Source organism: Sparus aurata, chromosome 17, assembly GCF_900880675.1.
Source record: "Sparus aurata chromosome 17, fSpaAur1.1, whole genome shotgun sequence".
Classification (NCBI taxonomy): Eukaryota; Metazoa; Chordata; class Actinopteri; order Spariformes; family Sparidae; genus Sparus; species Sparus aurata.
Genome location: NC_044203.1, coordinates 15,218,119 through 15,235,066, shown reverse-complemented (window position 1 = coordinate 15,235,066; position 16,948 = coordinate 15,218,119). Strand labels below are relative to the sequence as shown.

The 16,948-nt window shown below is 40.5% G+C and overlaps 1 protein-coding gene across 3 annotated transcripts in view; it reads left to right on the top strand.

The window, feature by feature from the left end:
* The first annotated feature begins 35 nt into the window (after window positions 1-35).
* triob (trio Rho guanine nucleotide exchange factor b) overlaps window positions 36-16,948 on the top strand; it is a 108,427-nt gene continuing 91,514 nt past the window's right edge. Inside the window, exons 1-2 of one of the 3 annotated variants that reach the window (XM_030393891.1) lie at window positions 36-102; window positions 13,745-13,798. Coding sequence is in view for 2 of the 3 variants with exons in the window: in XM_030393893.1 (XP_030249753.1) it covers window positions 1,615-1,684; window positions 13,745-13,798 (124 nt within the window). In the remaining variant the exon portion in view is untranslated. Of the gene's footprint in view, window positions 103-1,223; window positions 1,685-13,744; window positions 13,799-16,948 lie in introns of those variants that run through there. The other 2 variants (XM_030393893.1, XM_030393888.1) reach the window with 2 other exon arrangements.

The window sequence follows — 16,948 nt, the reverse complement described above, 5'->3', positions numbered from 1 at the left end:
AGGGGGGGCAAGTCATTATAGTTACTTGTTTTATATAAGCTTTTCTTCAAATTCATGCTATTTGTGTCTTCTCTGAAGAAAACAAACAACCTGAGCGTCGAGGTAAGTGACTGCTAACAAAAACACTGAGTTCTTGCCGACCATTTTGGCCATAAATACAGCAGATAGCCTTTAAGCTAGCCATAGCGTTAATTAGTTAGCTTTTTTTTTCCAGAGGTCACTATTAATTAATTGTTCGAGATAATTAACTTTTAAGTCCTACGGTATTTCCGAACGTTTACAGTAGAGTTGATGTTTTAAAGTCTTAAACAGTTGGGCTAAGACACAGCTAACGCTAGCTTAATAAATCGCTAACTTAACCAGATGTGCGTGCCAGTATCTAACACAGGTGCACCAATCAGACTGATGACGTCACAGACCTAAACCTTTTCTAAGGTAGGCTATAACGACGGTTCTTTAATCATTCCCCGTTTTTATTAGTTATTTTGTTTGTTTTTCATGTCACATGGATAAACGAGGCAAATCTAATACTCTTTAAACGGGTATCTTGTGCTGTAACGTTATCATGAATTGCCGAACTGGCAGCGTGGGTCCGCTCGCAGTCGCTGACCCCTCCAGAGCAATTTGCGAAGACGGCCCCTAGATGGCGGCAGTGCATTGCCCTTCGTTCAGAGGACAGAGCTGCAGCTGTCAGGGAGAACTGGGTTAGATTTGTGGGGCAAATGACCTCATACTGTAGCATCATCTTCTTCACTAGGAGAGGAAGATAGAATTAAATAATCCTTGTCTTTCCCCCCCACCCCGTCGTCATTCTCTCCCTGTCATCCACCGAAAACACGTAACACCAATAAGTTATTAGTGGCAAAAGAGGTGTTACTCTTATGGACAACTTGGAATCATACATTCACTAGTTAGGAAACTAAACGATGCAGTACCAGAACTCAGTGGCCACATGGGGATATTAAAATTCGCAAGATGTCAGCCGTGACGGCCCGTGTGATCAGGTTAACTGTGATAAGGACTGGTTCTGCTGCACGTAGTGGAGACAAGCGGGGATGTGCACGTTGTTTCGCCGTTGTGACATCTCCCATAACATCTGGGCCTGAGCCATTAAGGCGTACAATCCTGAGGAATGACTCCCACGCAGCCCGCATCAGCACCGCAGTGAGTGACGCTGGGGGCTGCTGATGTGCTGTGGCGCACACTAAATTTGGGTGGCGCACAATGCACCAAAACCCCCCGAAACGGAATCCCAGGATATCCCACCCCCACCCACCACTCGAAACGGAATAGCCCTCCTCCCTCAGTCCTCATCCCCTCCTCTTTTACCTCCGCCTTCTCTCGCTATCACCCCCCTTCCCTCCTCCTCCTCCTCCTTCTCCTTCTCGCCCTCACGTCCCAACTCGGGAGCGCCGCCGATCGGTCGCCTGGATTTTCCCTTCTCGGCCAAAATGGAGGAGGAGGTCTCTCGCTTAATGAAGGGAGCACAGATTGTATGACCGGATCTGCTTCAATGAAAGGCGCTGGGATCCGCTTTTGCCGATAAAAATCTGTTGCCAGAATAAAAACCCTTTGAGGATATCTATCGCTATTTCTGCACAAGCGACCGCAGCCATGAGCGCTGGAGAGGGACTAGATGAGGCTGCGAAGGACGCGGCAGACATAGCGGCGTTTTTCAAATCCGGTAAGTCGGGAAGGGGCGAGTCCGGCTCTGGGAGAGCCACAGCAGAGCCTTCGGTGTGGTCAGCGGTGGTCTGCCACATTGTTGCCAAATATGACAATAACCACTGACGGCGTCCATGGGCGACATGCGTGCTGCGCGTCGGACGTGCTGGAGAGATGCGCCCAGCTTGTAGTTATTGAACACATTTGTTTGTGCACTGACTTGTCATTCCGCAGCCTTTGATGACAACAGCTCGAATAACACCTCCTGAAATATGTGCCTTTGATTATTAGGCAGTGACCCCATTTTGGGTTGGTCTAAGTGGGCTAAGAGGTGTGGATGGTCACAGCTCGACCACAGTCTGTCTCTCAGGCAATACAAGTATTTCGACGGCACGGGCTGTATCCATCACGAACCCTTTGGATGTGGGTCGAGCATTTTCTGAATTAAATTTCTGTCGTCAGGCGCGTCTAGATTAAACAATCTCGTGGGACCATGCATCACTCTGAACCAAGGTCTCTCAGCTGTGATGCACGGAGAGAGGCTAGGCCATAGACGCACATATGGGCAATAGGTTGCACTCAACGCACTGGGCCTGTCTGATATGATGGCATCAACCTCACAAATAGGGATAGGCCTGCCTACTTTATCACCCTGCATCCAAAACATAAACACCCTTTATAGGTCCTATAGGAGGCTAAATTGGTGCATTATATATGCCAAATCAAAACATAGGGGGACTTTTTTATGTCATTTATTGTGATATTCTTTCCAGGAACAACATTTTCTAATGTATAGTTGTGGGTGCAAGCTGTCATTTAATTATTTGATCATTCTTACCCTAATGGTAATGATTTACTAGTCACATGCTGACTTTGTAAAATTATGGGTAATTGTTATCTTATGCCGCAGTGATATGGTATATGTCTTCTAAGGGGCATCATAGTACATTTCCCCATCAACATAAGGTCAACATTTGGCTGTTTAGATCTGTATAATAGGCACCTCTAAGAGTTTTAATACATTTTATGCAGCAAGTTTGAGAGCTGAGACTTTTCATCAATGTGTGTTGATATTGTTTTTCTTATCCTGGCCTACACCTTCCTGGATTATATACACACAATCTAGCCACCACTTCTTCTTACTTTATAAAACACCTCTTTAACTCAATCTGACACAGGCATTAGGAGGGCTGGGAGTGCTATTACAGCTTTTGGAAAGTTACACTTTAAAGCAAAAGTCCAGTGTTGGGAAAGATGTTGCCACCATTAGAGCAAGACCACCTCTGATACACACCAGAAGAAGCAGCTGTCTTTCTCTCTCTCAGCTGTTTCTCTCTGTGACACCTGGTGCCTTGGGGTCTGCTGTTCACCATCTCCCCACATTGCACACATGCAGGAACACACAGACAACATTTGCACACAACCACCTAAGTGCATATGAATCAATACATTCAGCAGTGCTTGCATGTACACACATACTTGCTCACATAAACCTTCTCATTTTTAAGCAGTCTGTGATTCACTTTCTTCCAGAAAATGCCTCTGCCAGTCAGACGGTTAGGAATGTTGTCAAAATGGATTGTATTCAAATGCAACGGTCCCTCTTACGGTTGGTTGGATGCCTGCCAATGTATTTTCCTATAGCTGTGTTGTATCAGGCTGGAAAGTTGGCTCACTGAGAAGTTGGACTGCTTGGATGTTTATATAGCGGCAAATGCAGTTCATACAGTATTCATGATGGAGACAGAAATAGGTTATGGCCTCAGGAAACTTTTATAAGAGACTGTTATGAAGAGCAAGTATGGAAAAAAAAAGTTTATATGTAGTTAAAATCGAGAACAAAACTAAATGCTGAGTGAATAATGTCTACTATAGCTGCACGTCCCCAGCTAACTGTCTAAAAAAATTCTAGACATCTTGTTTAATTAATGTGTAAGCTTTCATATTACTCTCTCTAATGGCACACAAATATGGGCCAAGGAAAGATGGAAAAATACAAGCCAATGCATATCAATGAATTGTGCTCAATGTGCTTTTAAACTTTAAATTGAACTCTCCCACATTTGTTCATTAATGTAACAAACCGATAATATTCTTATCACTTCATGTCATTTGTTCAGTTCATTCAAACATGTTTTTGATCTTATTCAAATTAAGTCTAAACTGAAAACATTGTATCTGTGTCATTGATTTCTTCACTCTGTTTAAAGTATGAACAATCACATTTACACACACATCTGCAATTTATCCAAACATGGTCTGACATTTCAGTCATACATTTGCTTATACATGTGTATCCTAGTCTTTATTGTAGTTTTAGTGTGAAGGACCAGCAGTAATGGCCATCCTGCTCCCTGTAGCCTCTCCAGCAGGCTCCCTAATTGCTGCCAGCTTGTTGCATGTTGAAATCTTGGCACACAGCTGCTCATCCTAGTTGATCCCAAGCACTTTATTTCTGGGGCTCTGTGTATGTGTGAGTGTGGTTTGCTTTTCTGGGGCTCTGAATGCACTTTGGTGTCCTAGATAGTCAGTGAGGGCTAGAATATGGCTGTTTCTTCTCCTCAACAAGAGAGTGACCGACTGGCTACCTGAGTGACTGGATCACAGGCAGAGAGGCTGACGTAGTGAGACGCTAACTTACTGACTGGCTGGGTGGGCATTTTTAGCAACAAAGCTGACTGATTGTTTGGATGATTAAACTGAGATTTTCATCATAGCAGCAAGAGTTTCCAAGTGATCCTGCACTAGTTGGTCACCTGAATGGATAATATTATCATCGGCCCTTGAAAATACTTGATGTTCTCTCTTCTGTATTATATTCCGTGAGCAGATGGAGCTCCATCTCTGAGTCCCACACTGATGCTGTGGATCACAGCTCAGCTGCTGAGTCACTCTCCCAGGTTGCTCACGCTGTGAAATAAGTCCAATCCTGGAATTGTTGCAACAGGTCAAAGATCATGAAAATTCTACCGTATTGTTGAAGAAAGAAACATCTTTACGTTTTTGTAATGTTTATTTATTGAAAAGATGTAGCTTTATTTTGTAGACTGCTGTAGTCTGATTACTGGAAGATAACTCAGGATGTCATACACTTAGATACATTGTAATGCATCGCGATGCATTGAGAATCATTTCGCATTCAATTGTTAGCAACTGAATCGTAATCAAATCGTGAGGCCAGTGAAGATTTGCACCTCAAATATCTTTCCAGCTTTCCAAGTGTTTGCATAACAAACCTTTAAAAGCGTGAGTAACACTCTTCATAACTTTATTGAGGTGTTTATAAATAGCATAATCAGTTCACTATTAGGCAAATAATATCCAGTTCTGTTTTGAATACAGTTGATCAAAGTGCCCATTTCCTGTCTTTTGTTTTTTTCTTCTTCTTTTTGGACTATATTCAAGCATTCTTCAAAGAGAGGCATCACAGTCCAATAACATACTGCTGATTGCTGCAAGCCCATGCAGGTTCAGCAACATGTCCCCTGTGACCTGCTGAATATTGGGTAATTTGTGATCAAGGCGAGCTGCTCATAATTAGAGGTTTGCCTAGTTGCGGTAGAGTCATTGCATTGGGATGAGTCTGAAAGATGCTGTAGTTAAATTCCCTTGCAGCAGCACTAGCATGACTCCATCAGTCCATCAACCAATCTGAAACTTGTCAAATGCCAATACCCCGACCAATTTACCAATTTACTATTTTCTTTTCTTATTGCTGATAGTGTCTTAAAGACATAACTACTGTACAATATTTGATGGGTCAGCATATCTTAATGTAATGCAGTAAACTTTTGCAATGCAGAGCTTTTGTCACTTTCTAATAGCTTCATGACAGAGATATTAGCTCCACGTGAGCTAAAATCGTGCTGTCATTGAATGATGCAATCTGACATCTTTTTGTGAATCGCTGTCAAACATAGGAGCTCCATGGATAGAGCCGTCATTACAAAACCAAAAATAGCATTTGCACAATACTACATTTTAAAAGAGATTAATCCATAGATAGTCCCTTGAGTGACGCTTAATGAAGTTAGTGGGTCTGTGCAATAACATTATTGTGCAGAACTTCACTGCGAAACTCAATTTATATAAAGCAACCAGATGTACTGTATGCTGGAATAAGATTAAATAGCTGTTAACACAACTTGCGTAAGAGCCTTATTCTCAGTCATAACTACACCTGTCAGAAGATGGTGTTGGTCAGTCATTACACCCATGGAGTATAGGACTTAGGGTTGTTGCAAAGATATAGTGTTCACCGCGTGAAACAGGCTTTTATTCCGTCGTCCATTACTAATGCACACAGGCTTTCAGCTATACATGTATGAGTGTCTTGGCAGCCTGCAGTGTTAAATAATAGATTTTTTTGCCAGGAGAATAATTGATAGACAGTAGCATAAGTGATAACCTCTGCTTTGTCTTTGTAGTTCTGTTGAAAATTATTATGAGACTTGCATCCGAGACTGAGTGGAAACCCCCTATGCTTTTATTCTAATTTGACTTTGTAGTTGGCCTAAAAATTTACACTGAAAGCAAAAATCTAAATCTAAATAAACACTAGTAATGTTTGTAAATGCCCTTTATGCATGTTATTATTAATAGCTTCTCATTCAGTGTACTTACATCGAGTGTGAAAAAGGAGACATCAGCATTAACAACGGTAATGTCAGTATTGACAATGCATTGAGCCATTTCGCTCTGTACCCAGAGTGAACCCAGTGACCTGTCTTTAATGAGAGCCAAATCACTGATCAGTGATTCTTCATTTTCTTCCAGCACAGTCATTGTCGATGAAAGCATAACGACCTAATGCTATCTTGCATACTCAAGCAGAAATCTTATATAATCATGTAGATGAGGAAGAGGACTTCCAACAGACCATGCAGTTTGCATCTTACAGCATGTAATCTATGGTAAACAGTACAGAAAGATAGAGAGGGGTGGATGAGAAGGCAAAGACGAATGTGTACTGAGAGAGAAAAAAGGCAGAGTCAAGAAGGGTAAAGTTGATGAAAATATATAGATGGAGGGAAGAGAGAGTGAGACTCAGAAAGAGAGGACATGACATACTTAGAGGGACAAACAAGCCTTCACTCATCAAATTATAGAGCTGAGGCTTGGGTGGAGCACACCCTGCAAAATGTAGGCTACTCTGCTCTTCATGAGGCTGAAACCTTTCGGTTTCATCCAGGGGTAGCCTAATTGGCAGTTGGTCAGAGTTAAAGACTATAAGCTTGGATTGGCATTGCCTGCACTGCTAAATCGCCCTGGGCTTGCATGCTGAATTTAACTGAATAAGGAAAGACAGGACTAGTTTAAAAGACATAGAAATCTGAAGTTAAAGAAGTTATATATTTCTGATATACTATATAATACATAGTTACAACCATTGTACTAATGACCGATATAGTATAAAATAATAAACTCTTGTGTAGCAAATTCTGCCTTGGCTTTGTGGTCGTAGGACTTTCCGTTAGCTTGGTTGCAAGTTGTTTTGGCATCTTTGCATGCTATTGGTCAGTATTTTTGTTCACACGCAGGCACATTCTTTTGCGATCAGTGTAATAATGCTTCTTCAACATTCCAATTCAACAGTATGTCTCAACATTACGAGAAGTAACATGATGAAACAGTGGCATTGTTCCAGTGCTCTTCAAATCCAACAAAAAAATACATAGATGGCATCACTGTCGTCATTGACCACAACTGAGAGTCAGGAAGTGGTTTGCCTTGAAAATAATAGTGCTTGCTGCAAAATAAAGGGACAAATAGGCAAAAAGGTTTAATACATATTATAAATCATTGCAGCTGTGATCTCTGGCACTCACATCTCTCATAAAATATATTGTTCATCTTAAAAATCATGAAATACAAATGGTTGCATGGCTAACAAGCAGTTAGTAACATTCCAAAGAAATCAAGAAATTCCAGGCCATTGTACAATATGTGACTGACCTTGTATAAAGCCTTACTGTATGCTCCCAACATGGACCAGATGTTGGGATGCTTGCTATAGCCGTTCCACTTTTAGTGTTTATTGAAGAGTTTTATGGAGAAGACAACCATGAAGGTAACACAGCGAGGCAATTACCTATTTTACAGCCAGACCATGCTGATCGATCTCATCAGAGACTGTCGACCTTTTCGAGAGAGTCGTAATACACTTTATGGACATGTGACCCCCCTCCATCTCTACAAATTATCGATTGTTGTAAAATGTCATGTACATCTATGCCAGGGGTCACTTTGAAGACACAAAGGCAAGGACCCAGCCCTTGTTTTGTTTTTCGATATGTAGGATTTAAGAGGATTTAAGGGCAGAATTGGGATATGATATGAGTCATTGCGATATGAGACTATACTGTAGATTGTCTTTGATTTTGGACATTGTTATTTGTAATATGGCATTGTAATATGGCATAAGTGTTGTATTTTCCTGCCTTTAGAGGTTGCATTACAATAAAGGGTTGGTAGGTTGTTTCCTGAACTTACCAGACACTTAGTCATTATATTGACATTACTGATAATTATTTATAAAAAATCTCATTGTGATAGTATTGTGTAAGAGTACCAATAATTATCCCAACAATAGAGTCCTTCATGTTATCGTCCTATGTTTCTACAGTGGCCTGGAAAGGAGAGGGCCACTCCCATTTTTTGCATATTTAGCATGGATAGGGTTTGACAAGGGTTTGACATGGTTGCAGTCTGTTTGTGAGCATATCCAGATTGCATCTAGATTAATTTACGAAGTCTGGACATAAAAAACACCCCATGCATTTCTACAGGTGCATCTCTCTCTGGACGCTCTTTCCGCTCGTAATGGATTTCAACAATTTGTTTTGTGTCACTTGCAGCGACCCGTGCAATAATAACTTCAAATCTAGAGTCGTAGAAATGCATCAGAGAAGGTTAGCACAAGCCATGATGCTGCTAGCAGAGCAGAATGGAAGACAACACAGAGGACAACAATCGACAGTCACACTAAAATAAATTATCTGCACCACGACTTGACAGTGTGACTGTTTGGAGGGCGAGATGATGGATTTCCTTTTTCTCATGCGTCCGTGCTAGAAAGTTGCATCACCAGCGTACGTACTTGCTGACGCCTACATCGTTACCACAGCAACCGACGCAGACAAGCTTGTGATTTCTGGAAGCAAAAATCCCAATCTGATCACTTTCAAATAATAGTGCAGACAGTCTGACTTAAAGATTTGATTTGATAAACAAATCTGACTGGCCTTCCGTCTATACGAGGCTTAAATCGTACACAGTGGACCTTTAAAACAGAGAAAATGTACAGTTATATTCCACTTTGTTTGAACTCTAACAAAGCTGGTCACTGCAGTGGGAAATATACAGAGCAATGATAGTACCTTCCTGATCTATACCAAATTCTTCAGTATTATGCAATATGCTGTGAGAGCTCCTTCCCATTTTTTAATGTTACGTCGTCAATGTATTATTATGTGGGGCCGTTTATCATACAGTCTAAAACTAATCAAAGGAGTGAAATGGTCAACTCTGAAAAAAAAAAAAAATGGTTGAAATCATTGAATGATCCACGTGAAAGATATTGGATGGCTGCTTTATGTCGATAATCAGGAATTCCAATAGGTTGGTAATGTGTTTGTTGGATGCTAAATGTAGCCTGTGGGACAGCGTCATTACCTCACAGACACACACGCGACACACACACATGCACAGAGGTATAAATCATTACATCCCACCCACGTCGCCCGAGGCCCTGGAAGCAAGGAAGAGGGGGATGGAGGAATGGATTGAATGAACGAGGGATGAAGGGATAGGAGGATTGCGGGCCATAAAAATGGGCTATGGGCTGGTCTGCATGTCTCCTGCAAATCCCCCATCTGATAAGAGAGAAACCTCCGACAGTCAACTGCAGACTCCCACTCATTCTATCCTCTTTCATTCCTTTCATCGCCCTCCTCCACTACTCTCCTACGCAGCCTTCCATCATTACCTCATACCTTGCCTCTGCTCAGGGTTGTCATATATTTAAATATTCTTGTCTTCTAATATCTGGCCTCCTGTTTTAGAAAGTTTGCATTCCTTGTCTTGTACCTTTGGTAAATGAGACATCCAAACAAAGATGATCAAATTTGCCCGACAGATTAACAAATGTATTGTCGGTCACGTTTAAGAAAAAAAAAAAAAAAAACAGCCAAGTAGAGCTGAAACAATTTCAAACACTTGCTGGTTCCAGCTTCTTTAATGTAAGGATTGTTTCTCTTCTTTGTCTTCTTTTGTCAACAAAAGAAGCAATTTGAATTAGTCATTACTCCAAAGTGTTCAACGTGTTTAGCCGGTTGAAACAACCAGAACACTTTAGCATGGATCCAAAAACAAGTTTCTCGTGGTCACCATTAATTTAAAAAAGTTTTAGTTTCAATTAAAAGTAAGTAGCAGCACTGACTGATAATACAGTTATCATTTTAAATAATTATAGACACATTTTTAGCATCACTTGAGACCATTGTATAAACATATAAATTCACAACATGCTTCCTCCACATTCCTGATTCTTCCTTCTTGGACCTTTCTCCTCTCCCCTAATGACCCTACTGCAGATGTTTCAATCCTCTCGTTCTTTCACAGTTCCTCCTCTTTCTCCTCTCCCTTTCCCTGCAGCTTAAACCAAAGGAAGCATCTGGATCTGGTATCTGAGGCCTCCCGCAATGCTTTGTGCCTCCTTTTTTTCAGGAATAGCACTTTGAAAAAGCAGCCACAGACTCATGAGGCCATGCCCGCCCATGAGTTCTGAGACACGCACAGTTAAAATAACTTCTTCCTGAGAGATAGGTACAGTGTCAGTAAGTCAAGTGTCAGGAAACATGATATTTTATTTTCTACTTCATTGATGAAATTGGTTAGTGAATGAGCCACAAGCTCCTCGTGTAGAGTGCACAAGAATGGATCACTGGGTTTCTTTATCAATTGTGTTGTGTTTCATACTTTTGCTGTTTTGATTAGTTTTAGGGTAAATTCGCTATACATTGTAAATGAGGTGGATAGTGTCGCTAGAACTATGAATAATTCATATTCTCTTCCACACATACTCATGTTCAGCTGAATCCTTTCCATTTCAAATACCAGATGCATGAGCTACACTACACTTCTATGCACTAATGGTATGTTTTGCTGTTACAGCAGACAGGCCAAGGTCTTCCTTCAGTCAGTATGAAAACAAAAAACTCTGAATAAAGCAGAACACGGACTCAGCTTTGGTAAAACTAAAGCACAGCCGCCAGTCTGTGTTTGCATATATATGTCAGCTTGTGTGCTGCCTGAGACTGCTTGTCTTCTGTCAACAGCTGTGCTCAGTCTGTCCAGCAGGAACTGTGTAGTCTCTTTTTCCTCTCTCACACACACACACACACACACACACAAACACACACACTGTGTAACATTCTCTTTGCTTTGAAGACAGCAGCAGTCTCTGATCCCTGTCGCGTGAACAGTGCCAACCCAGTGCTCCTCTGGCTTAGGGAGGCTAAACTGCCGCTTGGCCTCTCTGGCTTCAGAAAAAATAGGCTAGGGATCAAACTTCACATCCCATCCTACTGTATTGCCTTGCACGAGTGGCTACCTTAAAATTGGTACAGTTTTAGAGAAATTACTGCCAATTCTGTTGTACTGTTGTAGTAAAATTGTTTATTTTGTTTGGTGTAGCGTCCAGACATACAGTAGAGGTCAGTCTAAAACATGTTGCCAGTAAAACATTGAATGTTTGCACATCAAATGAAATAAAATGAATTACATAATTCACACTTTAAGATGAACCTGTGAGACAAAGTCTAATTTTTTCACTTCGTTTTGAAGAAACTGGCCCTTACTTATTTTTCCTCTCTCCCTTCCGAATAAAACAATCACAGGTTTCATCATTTCTCCAAATCATCCTCTCTAAAAAGGCATTCCACTGTTTTCCACTTACGAACATTTGATTATTCGTGTCGACCCTGTATTGAAGCTGAAGGAACAAATGTCAGGGTTGTATTTGTAGTTTAAAAACATTTTGTACAAATTTTTCATGCTCAGGAGGTAGATGGAACTCAGATAATGGGATTTGGAGATTCCTTTCGCTTTTTCTTACAGCTTCATCCTGATCACAGCTCCAAGTGAAAGCTCTGTCACTTGTCTTTGACCTGGTGATTTCTTTCTTTCCCCCTATTTGGTAGAAGATTACTTCTGCCTTCTCTCCTTCCCTGACTCCCCCCTGTGCACATGACCATGTTGCCATCTAATCCCTGCCTGGTAGCATATGCTGACCATGACGTCTCCAAACAATATATGGTCACTATACATCCCAACTCTCTGTTAATATAATTTAACACTGAAAATGATGAGTAGCTTAACACTCATTTTAGAACAACATTATTATCTTATTTCACATTTTTCCCTAAGATTCATATACACCCTTTCGAGCAAGAAATAGATGCCAAACACATGTAAGGCCTTGAAAATTATTTAAAAGGATGAGCACTCTTCACTGGACCAAGCACTTAATCAGGACTACTCTGTATAAAATGAACACATACAGCGTGTGAACAGGTGCTTACTGTAATCCTTGTTAGGCAGCAGCATATGCCAGGCTGTTCTTTTCAGAAAGGCAGCCAGAAGAAGTCAGAGCGAAGAAGAGCTAAGCTGCCCCTATCCGTCATAACCCTGCCTCTCCTCCCTGTTATCTCGTGCCACTATAGTGTCCTACTGATGAGTGACCCAAAAAGGCACTTGCTGCTGTCAGAATCAAGATGCATGTCAGTCCAAATAAAGAATTCCGTGCTTATTTGAGGCAGGCTTTAACTCTTACTTATGTTCAGGTTTAACGTCATTGGTATGTGGCATTTTTAAACCTGCAGTTTTCCATTTCAAGAAGAAATATGAAATGCCGTCATTGTGCTTTATTTATTGACATATGAATTCAGCTGAAAATAAGAGCCGAGATGTGGATCATCAAAACACCCGTAACGAATCCGTTGTTAATAATTAATCATTTACGAATTGATCGCCAGGCTTACAGTGACGTCACCCATTCCAGCACTTTAGTTCAAACAGGACCCAATTTCGTCTCGACTTTACAGTCTTACAATACCAAGTACCAGATGCACTGCTGGGCTTTTTCACATGTCTGGTTGAATATTCTTAACAATTCATCTCCCTGAAGATGACTCCTCGGGCATTAGAGATACAGATATGTACTTGGTATCTTTAAATGATTCATTCGCTTATCAGTTGGTGTGCTTAGAGTCACACATGAGGCTGCATGTGTGTGTGGCTGATGGTGTGTGTCTGTGACGGACTGGGACAGGGTTATGAAGAGAGATACAGAGCACAAGGATCTCTAACATTGGTCTTTACAAACATTTTGACTCAGATGTTGACTGTATCACGAACAGTCTTTACGTTTGAACAGTGTGCATTTATTGACCAGTCAATTAAATGTTTCCAGCTTCACTAGACTGCACAAGGAATACTAGCTGGTTGAACTTGGTTTTATTTTATTAATTCATTCACAGACTGACATAATTTGCACTGAAATGTTGTTCCTTTCTCGTGAACTGATGCATTATAAAAACTAGCACCTGTAATAAATGCCAGTTAACTGTTGCATCTAAGATGTGATAAAGGCAAGATTTTTTTTACCTTATGGATTAAATTTTGCTTAGTTTTTACTGTTTTCTAAGTGAGTGTTCTTACTTTTAGACTAGTCAAATACTCTGTTTAAATGTCAAGGAAAACAGTTGTTAGGAATATCCCTACCATACATGCGTGTGAGTGAGCATTTACAGTATTTGTGTGCATATGCATCTGCTTACAGCATGTCTAATGGTTTTTAATCTCAACAAGGGACTATCCAGATACTCAGATCAAAGAGCTGCTCCACAATTGCTCACTCTTTCATTTGTACTCTATAATCACAAAGCTCGAACTTCTGACACTTAAACATGGTGAAGGTTGAGGTTCTGCTTAGTGGGTCACAGGGCCAATCCTTTTACTCTGTATTTCTTTCATTAAACGTCTTTCCTCTAATATGTATCTCTTGGTTTCTTTTTAGATTGCTCTCTTCCAAAATGTGAATCTAAACTGGACGGCCCAGGTCAAACCTCAGGTAGGTCTGATTGTCACACAATCTTAAACAGGAATTTCTTTGCAGACACACACACGGTCTGTTTATTGTCCATGCTTAAGATCTCTATCTCTACGTGTTTTGCCAGTCATGTCATTGATATGATAAGGATTCCACCTATTTATATTTGTCCAACATTAAATGGGAACCAATGACTTTCGTGTTTAGGGAATCTTCAGAGCTCCATGAACGGCAGCTTTGTGCTCAAAAGCGGGGAAAACTGCTATAGCAGAAAGAGCAGTTTGCCATGGTTGAGACAATGCAGCTTATATACTGCAAGAGGGAGACAGAGCTGGAACATCAAGTATGCCGTGTACCATGCCCACTCTAAGTAAAATGTTATGTTCCATCAAAGCTCTGCTGCGTCGAATCCCATTAGACTCAAACTCCTCTGTGGCATCAGCTAGTAACCATGACCTTGTGGGTTCACATCCCTAATACCCCGGGACACACATACATACTAAAAATACACTAAGTCACTCTCTCTTGGGTGAGTTGTGTTGGGTATAAACAGTTAAGTGGCCTATATTCGGGTGGGCACATAGATGATCCCAAATGAATGTGGGCCTGGTTCCCTGGCCATAGATTATTCAGTCTAATCCCTCTTGAACTAAAATGAATTGTAAGTGTTTGAAGCGTTCCAACAGAATATATGATTTAAATAGAAAAGCTTGGTGAAATCTGTTTCAGGATAGCTGGCAAAATGTGGCACAGAGTACTTGAGTTGTCATGCCAGGAATAAACACAGAAAATACATGCCTACATTTTATAGTATTACAGTATCAAGAGTGTTAGGCTGTTTGACACAATTTTGGCCTGATGTTTTCCAATTAGGTCATGCAGGGATGAACGTTTTTACAAATGTTTGCAATTTACAGCCTGGCCCATTATTCCAACTTGCCAGAATTTGAATTTGTGTTAATGGGAAATTATCGTGGCATGCCAGACAAATCCTGTGCATATGCCTTTTGCACAAAAACCGTTGAACTTCATCCCTCAGGCTGACTCAGAAATATTTGAGCTGCAGTGGTCTCTTTGTATATTTTATTTGGAATTAGGAAGACATTTATGATCTGCTCACATTGAATCAGGGGTAATCAGGTTGTACTGGCCATTTATGGCTGATTGTTCATTGTTAATTTTCAATTACTCTGAACAGAATTCACTTGCTGTTGAATTAAGTGTCGATTTAGCAAATGGCCTGAAGCGTTCTGTTGCACTGTAACATGAAAGTGCAGGTGTGCAAAGTCCTCTTGGAAAAATGAGGACTAATATATCTCTCACTTACTTATGAGCTGATCTGGCACATTCTAATATTAGAGTGTGCTGCAGGCCACAACAGAACATTTATTATTTGTCCTCGTGTATGTATAAATGAAGGACGTGTATGGACATGTGGTTATGTCTGAGCATGCTTGTTTCTGCACTAGTGTACCTAAACATTCAAACATTCACACGGCTATTCAGGCTACTTTGATCCTTATTCATCCATATCATATGTTTTGACTGGCTCTCTCCCAGGCATCATGTACTGTGTTCCTGTGAGAGTTTTCTTTGTTCTGCAATAGCTACATGTGCTCATCCATAATGTTGTGAATTGTGGTCTTTCCTCCACAAGAAGTGCTAGTTTTAGATTTTCTGTTGCCTTCTCAAACTATTTAACATAACCTCAACTGGGTATTTCCTGTTTTTTAATCTAAACTTGGCCTGTTTGGCTAACATGTTTTGAGAAACATTGGTCATTTCAGGGCTAAGAGATGTTTTGTTGATAAGACTTTGTACCACTGTGAACCCAAAGCAGTATGTGTATAGAGAGATAGCCTGGTCTATGTGGCTGATGAGTTAGCAATAATGTATTGCAAGGTATCTGGATATAGAAAATATAGTTTGAAGTGAGGTGAAGAGTTTCCACATGGTAAATGAAGTATCAAAAGTAGAAGTAAAATGGCCCCTATTAATGTTTGACTATTATGATGTTTTTGTATAGCTGCATTAATGTTGAATGTTACTGCTGTAATTGTTTAATGTTGAGTTCATGTATATACCTTTGTGAAGTTTAATCTAAAGCATCATATTCTATAAAATCATCATGGAGTGGAGTAGAAATATCGTTGCATAAAATGGAAATACTCAAGCAAAACACAAGTATCACTAATTTGTTCTAAATCGTAGTATTTCAAGTTCTTAATAACATTACACCTCTGCTAACCGAGGCAGTTTAACCATTAATGTAGCATAAAGCATCATCATTGTTTCTATGGTTATTTGCAGCCTAATTTACGTAGGCAGAACAATGGTTTAGACCAATGATAACACTGTAAGAATCAATTATTTGGCCAAATCAAAGCTACAGAAGGCAGTCCTAGATTACTTGCCCAGAATTAAGATAATATATTAAGCCATTTCTTAAATAACAGCAACAAGACTTGATGTACAACCAGTGGTCCAAAACTAAGGATGTAAGTTTGTGACTTTGGATGCACATACAAATAGAAGTCATACACAGCATTGGCAGCCTGTAGGCTTTACTTTAGCGCTGAGTGGTGTCTGTGTGTCTCTAGACTCAGCCCCATGCCAACTTCAACCTTTCTACCAACATCGACCTGCCTCTCTTGTCTGATCTGTCAGAGCTCATCTGTTCTGCTCATGTCACATAGAGCCGCACAGGGGCCCGCAAAGATCCTGCATCTAAGTATGGGAACTTTCATTTTACACATTCACTAGCAGTTCATGTTCTCCTTTACTCAATCAGTTTGTTAGTTTTTTATAGTAATACCTCTTGAGTTATCAAGCTCTGCATTTCCTAACACAGTGTATAAATCATGATGCATATGCATTGTGTTGAAGGTGCAGTAGTTACATTAACATAACTAAAACTGGATTAGCTATGAATGCAGGCGAGCTGGCACACATTGATACACTTCATGTACCTGCAAGAAGGGGAATAAAATTTTTAAAAGCCTATGATCTGGATCGGTTTTGTAGAAGACCACAAAATCACAAGTGTTCCAAAACACTATTGGCCTGCATATGGATTTACAGACTAAGCGTGCTTAGAGTAAATAGTTGGCCTGTTACCCAGATATGTTCTGACTCTAAATCCAAAATAATCTGCAACAGTAGCCAACTGCC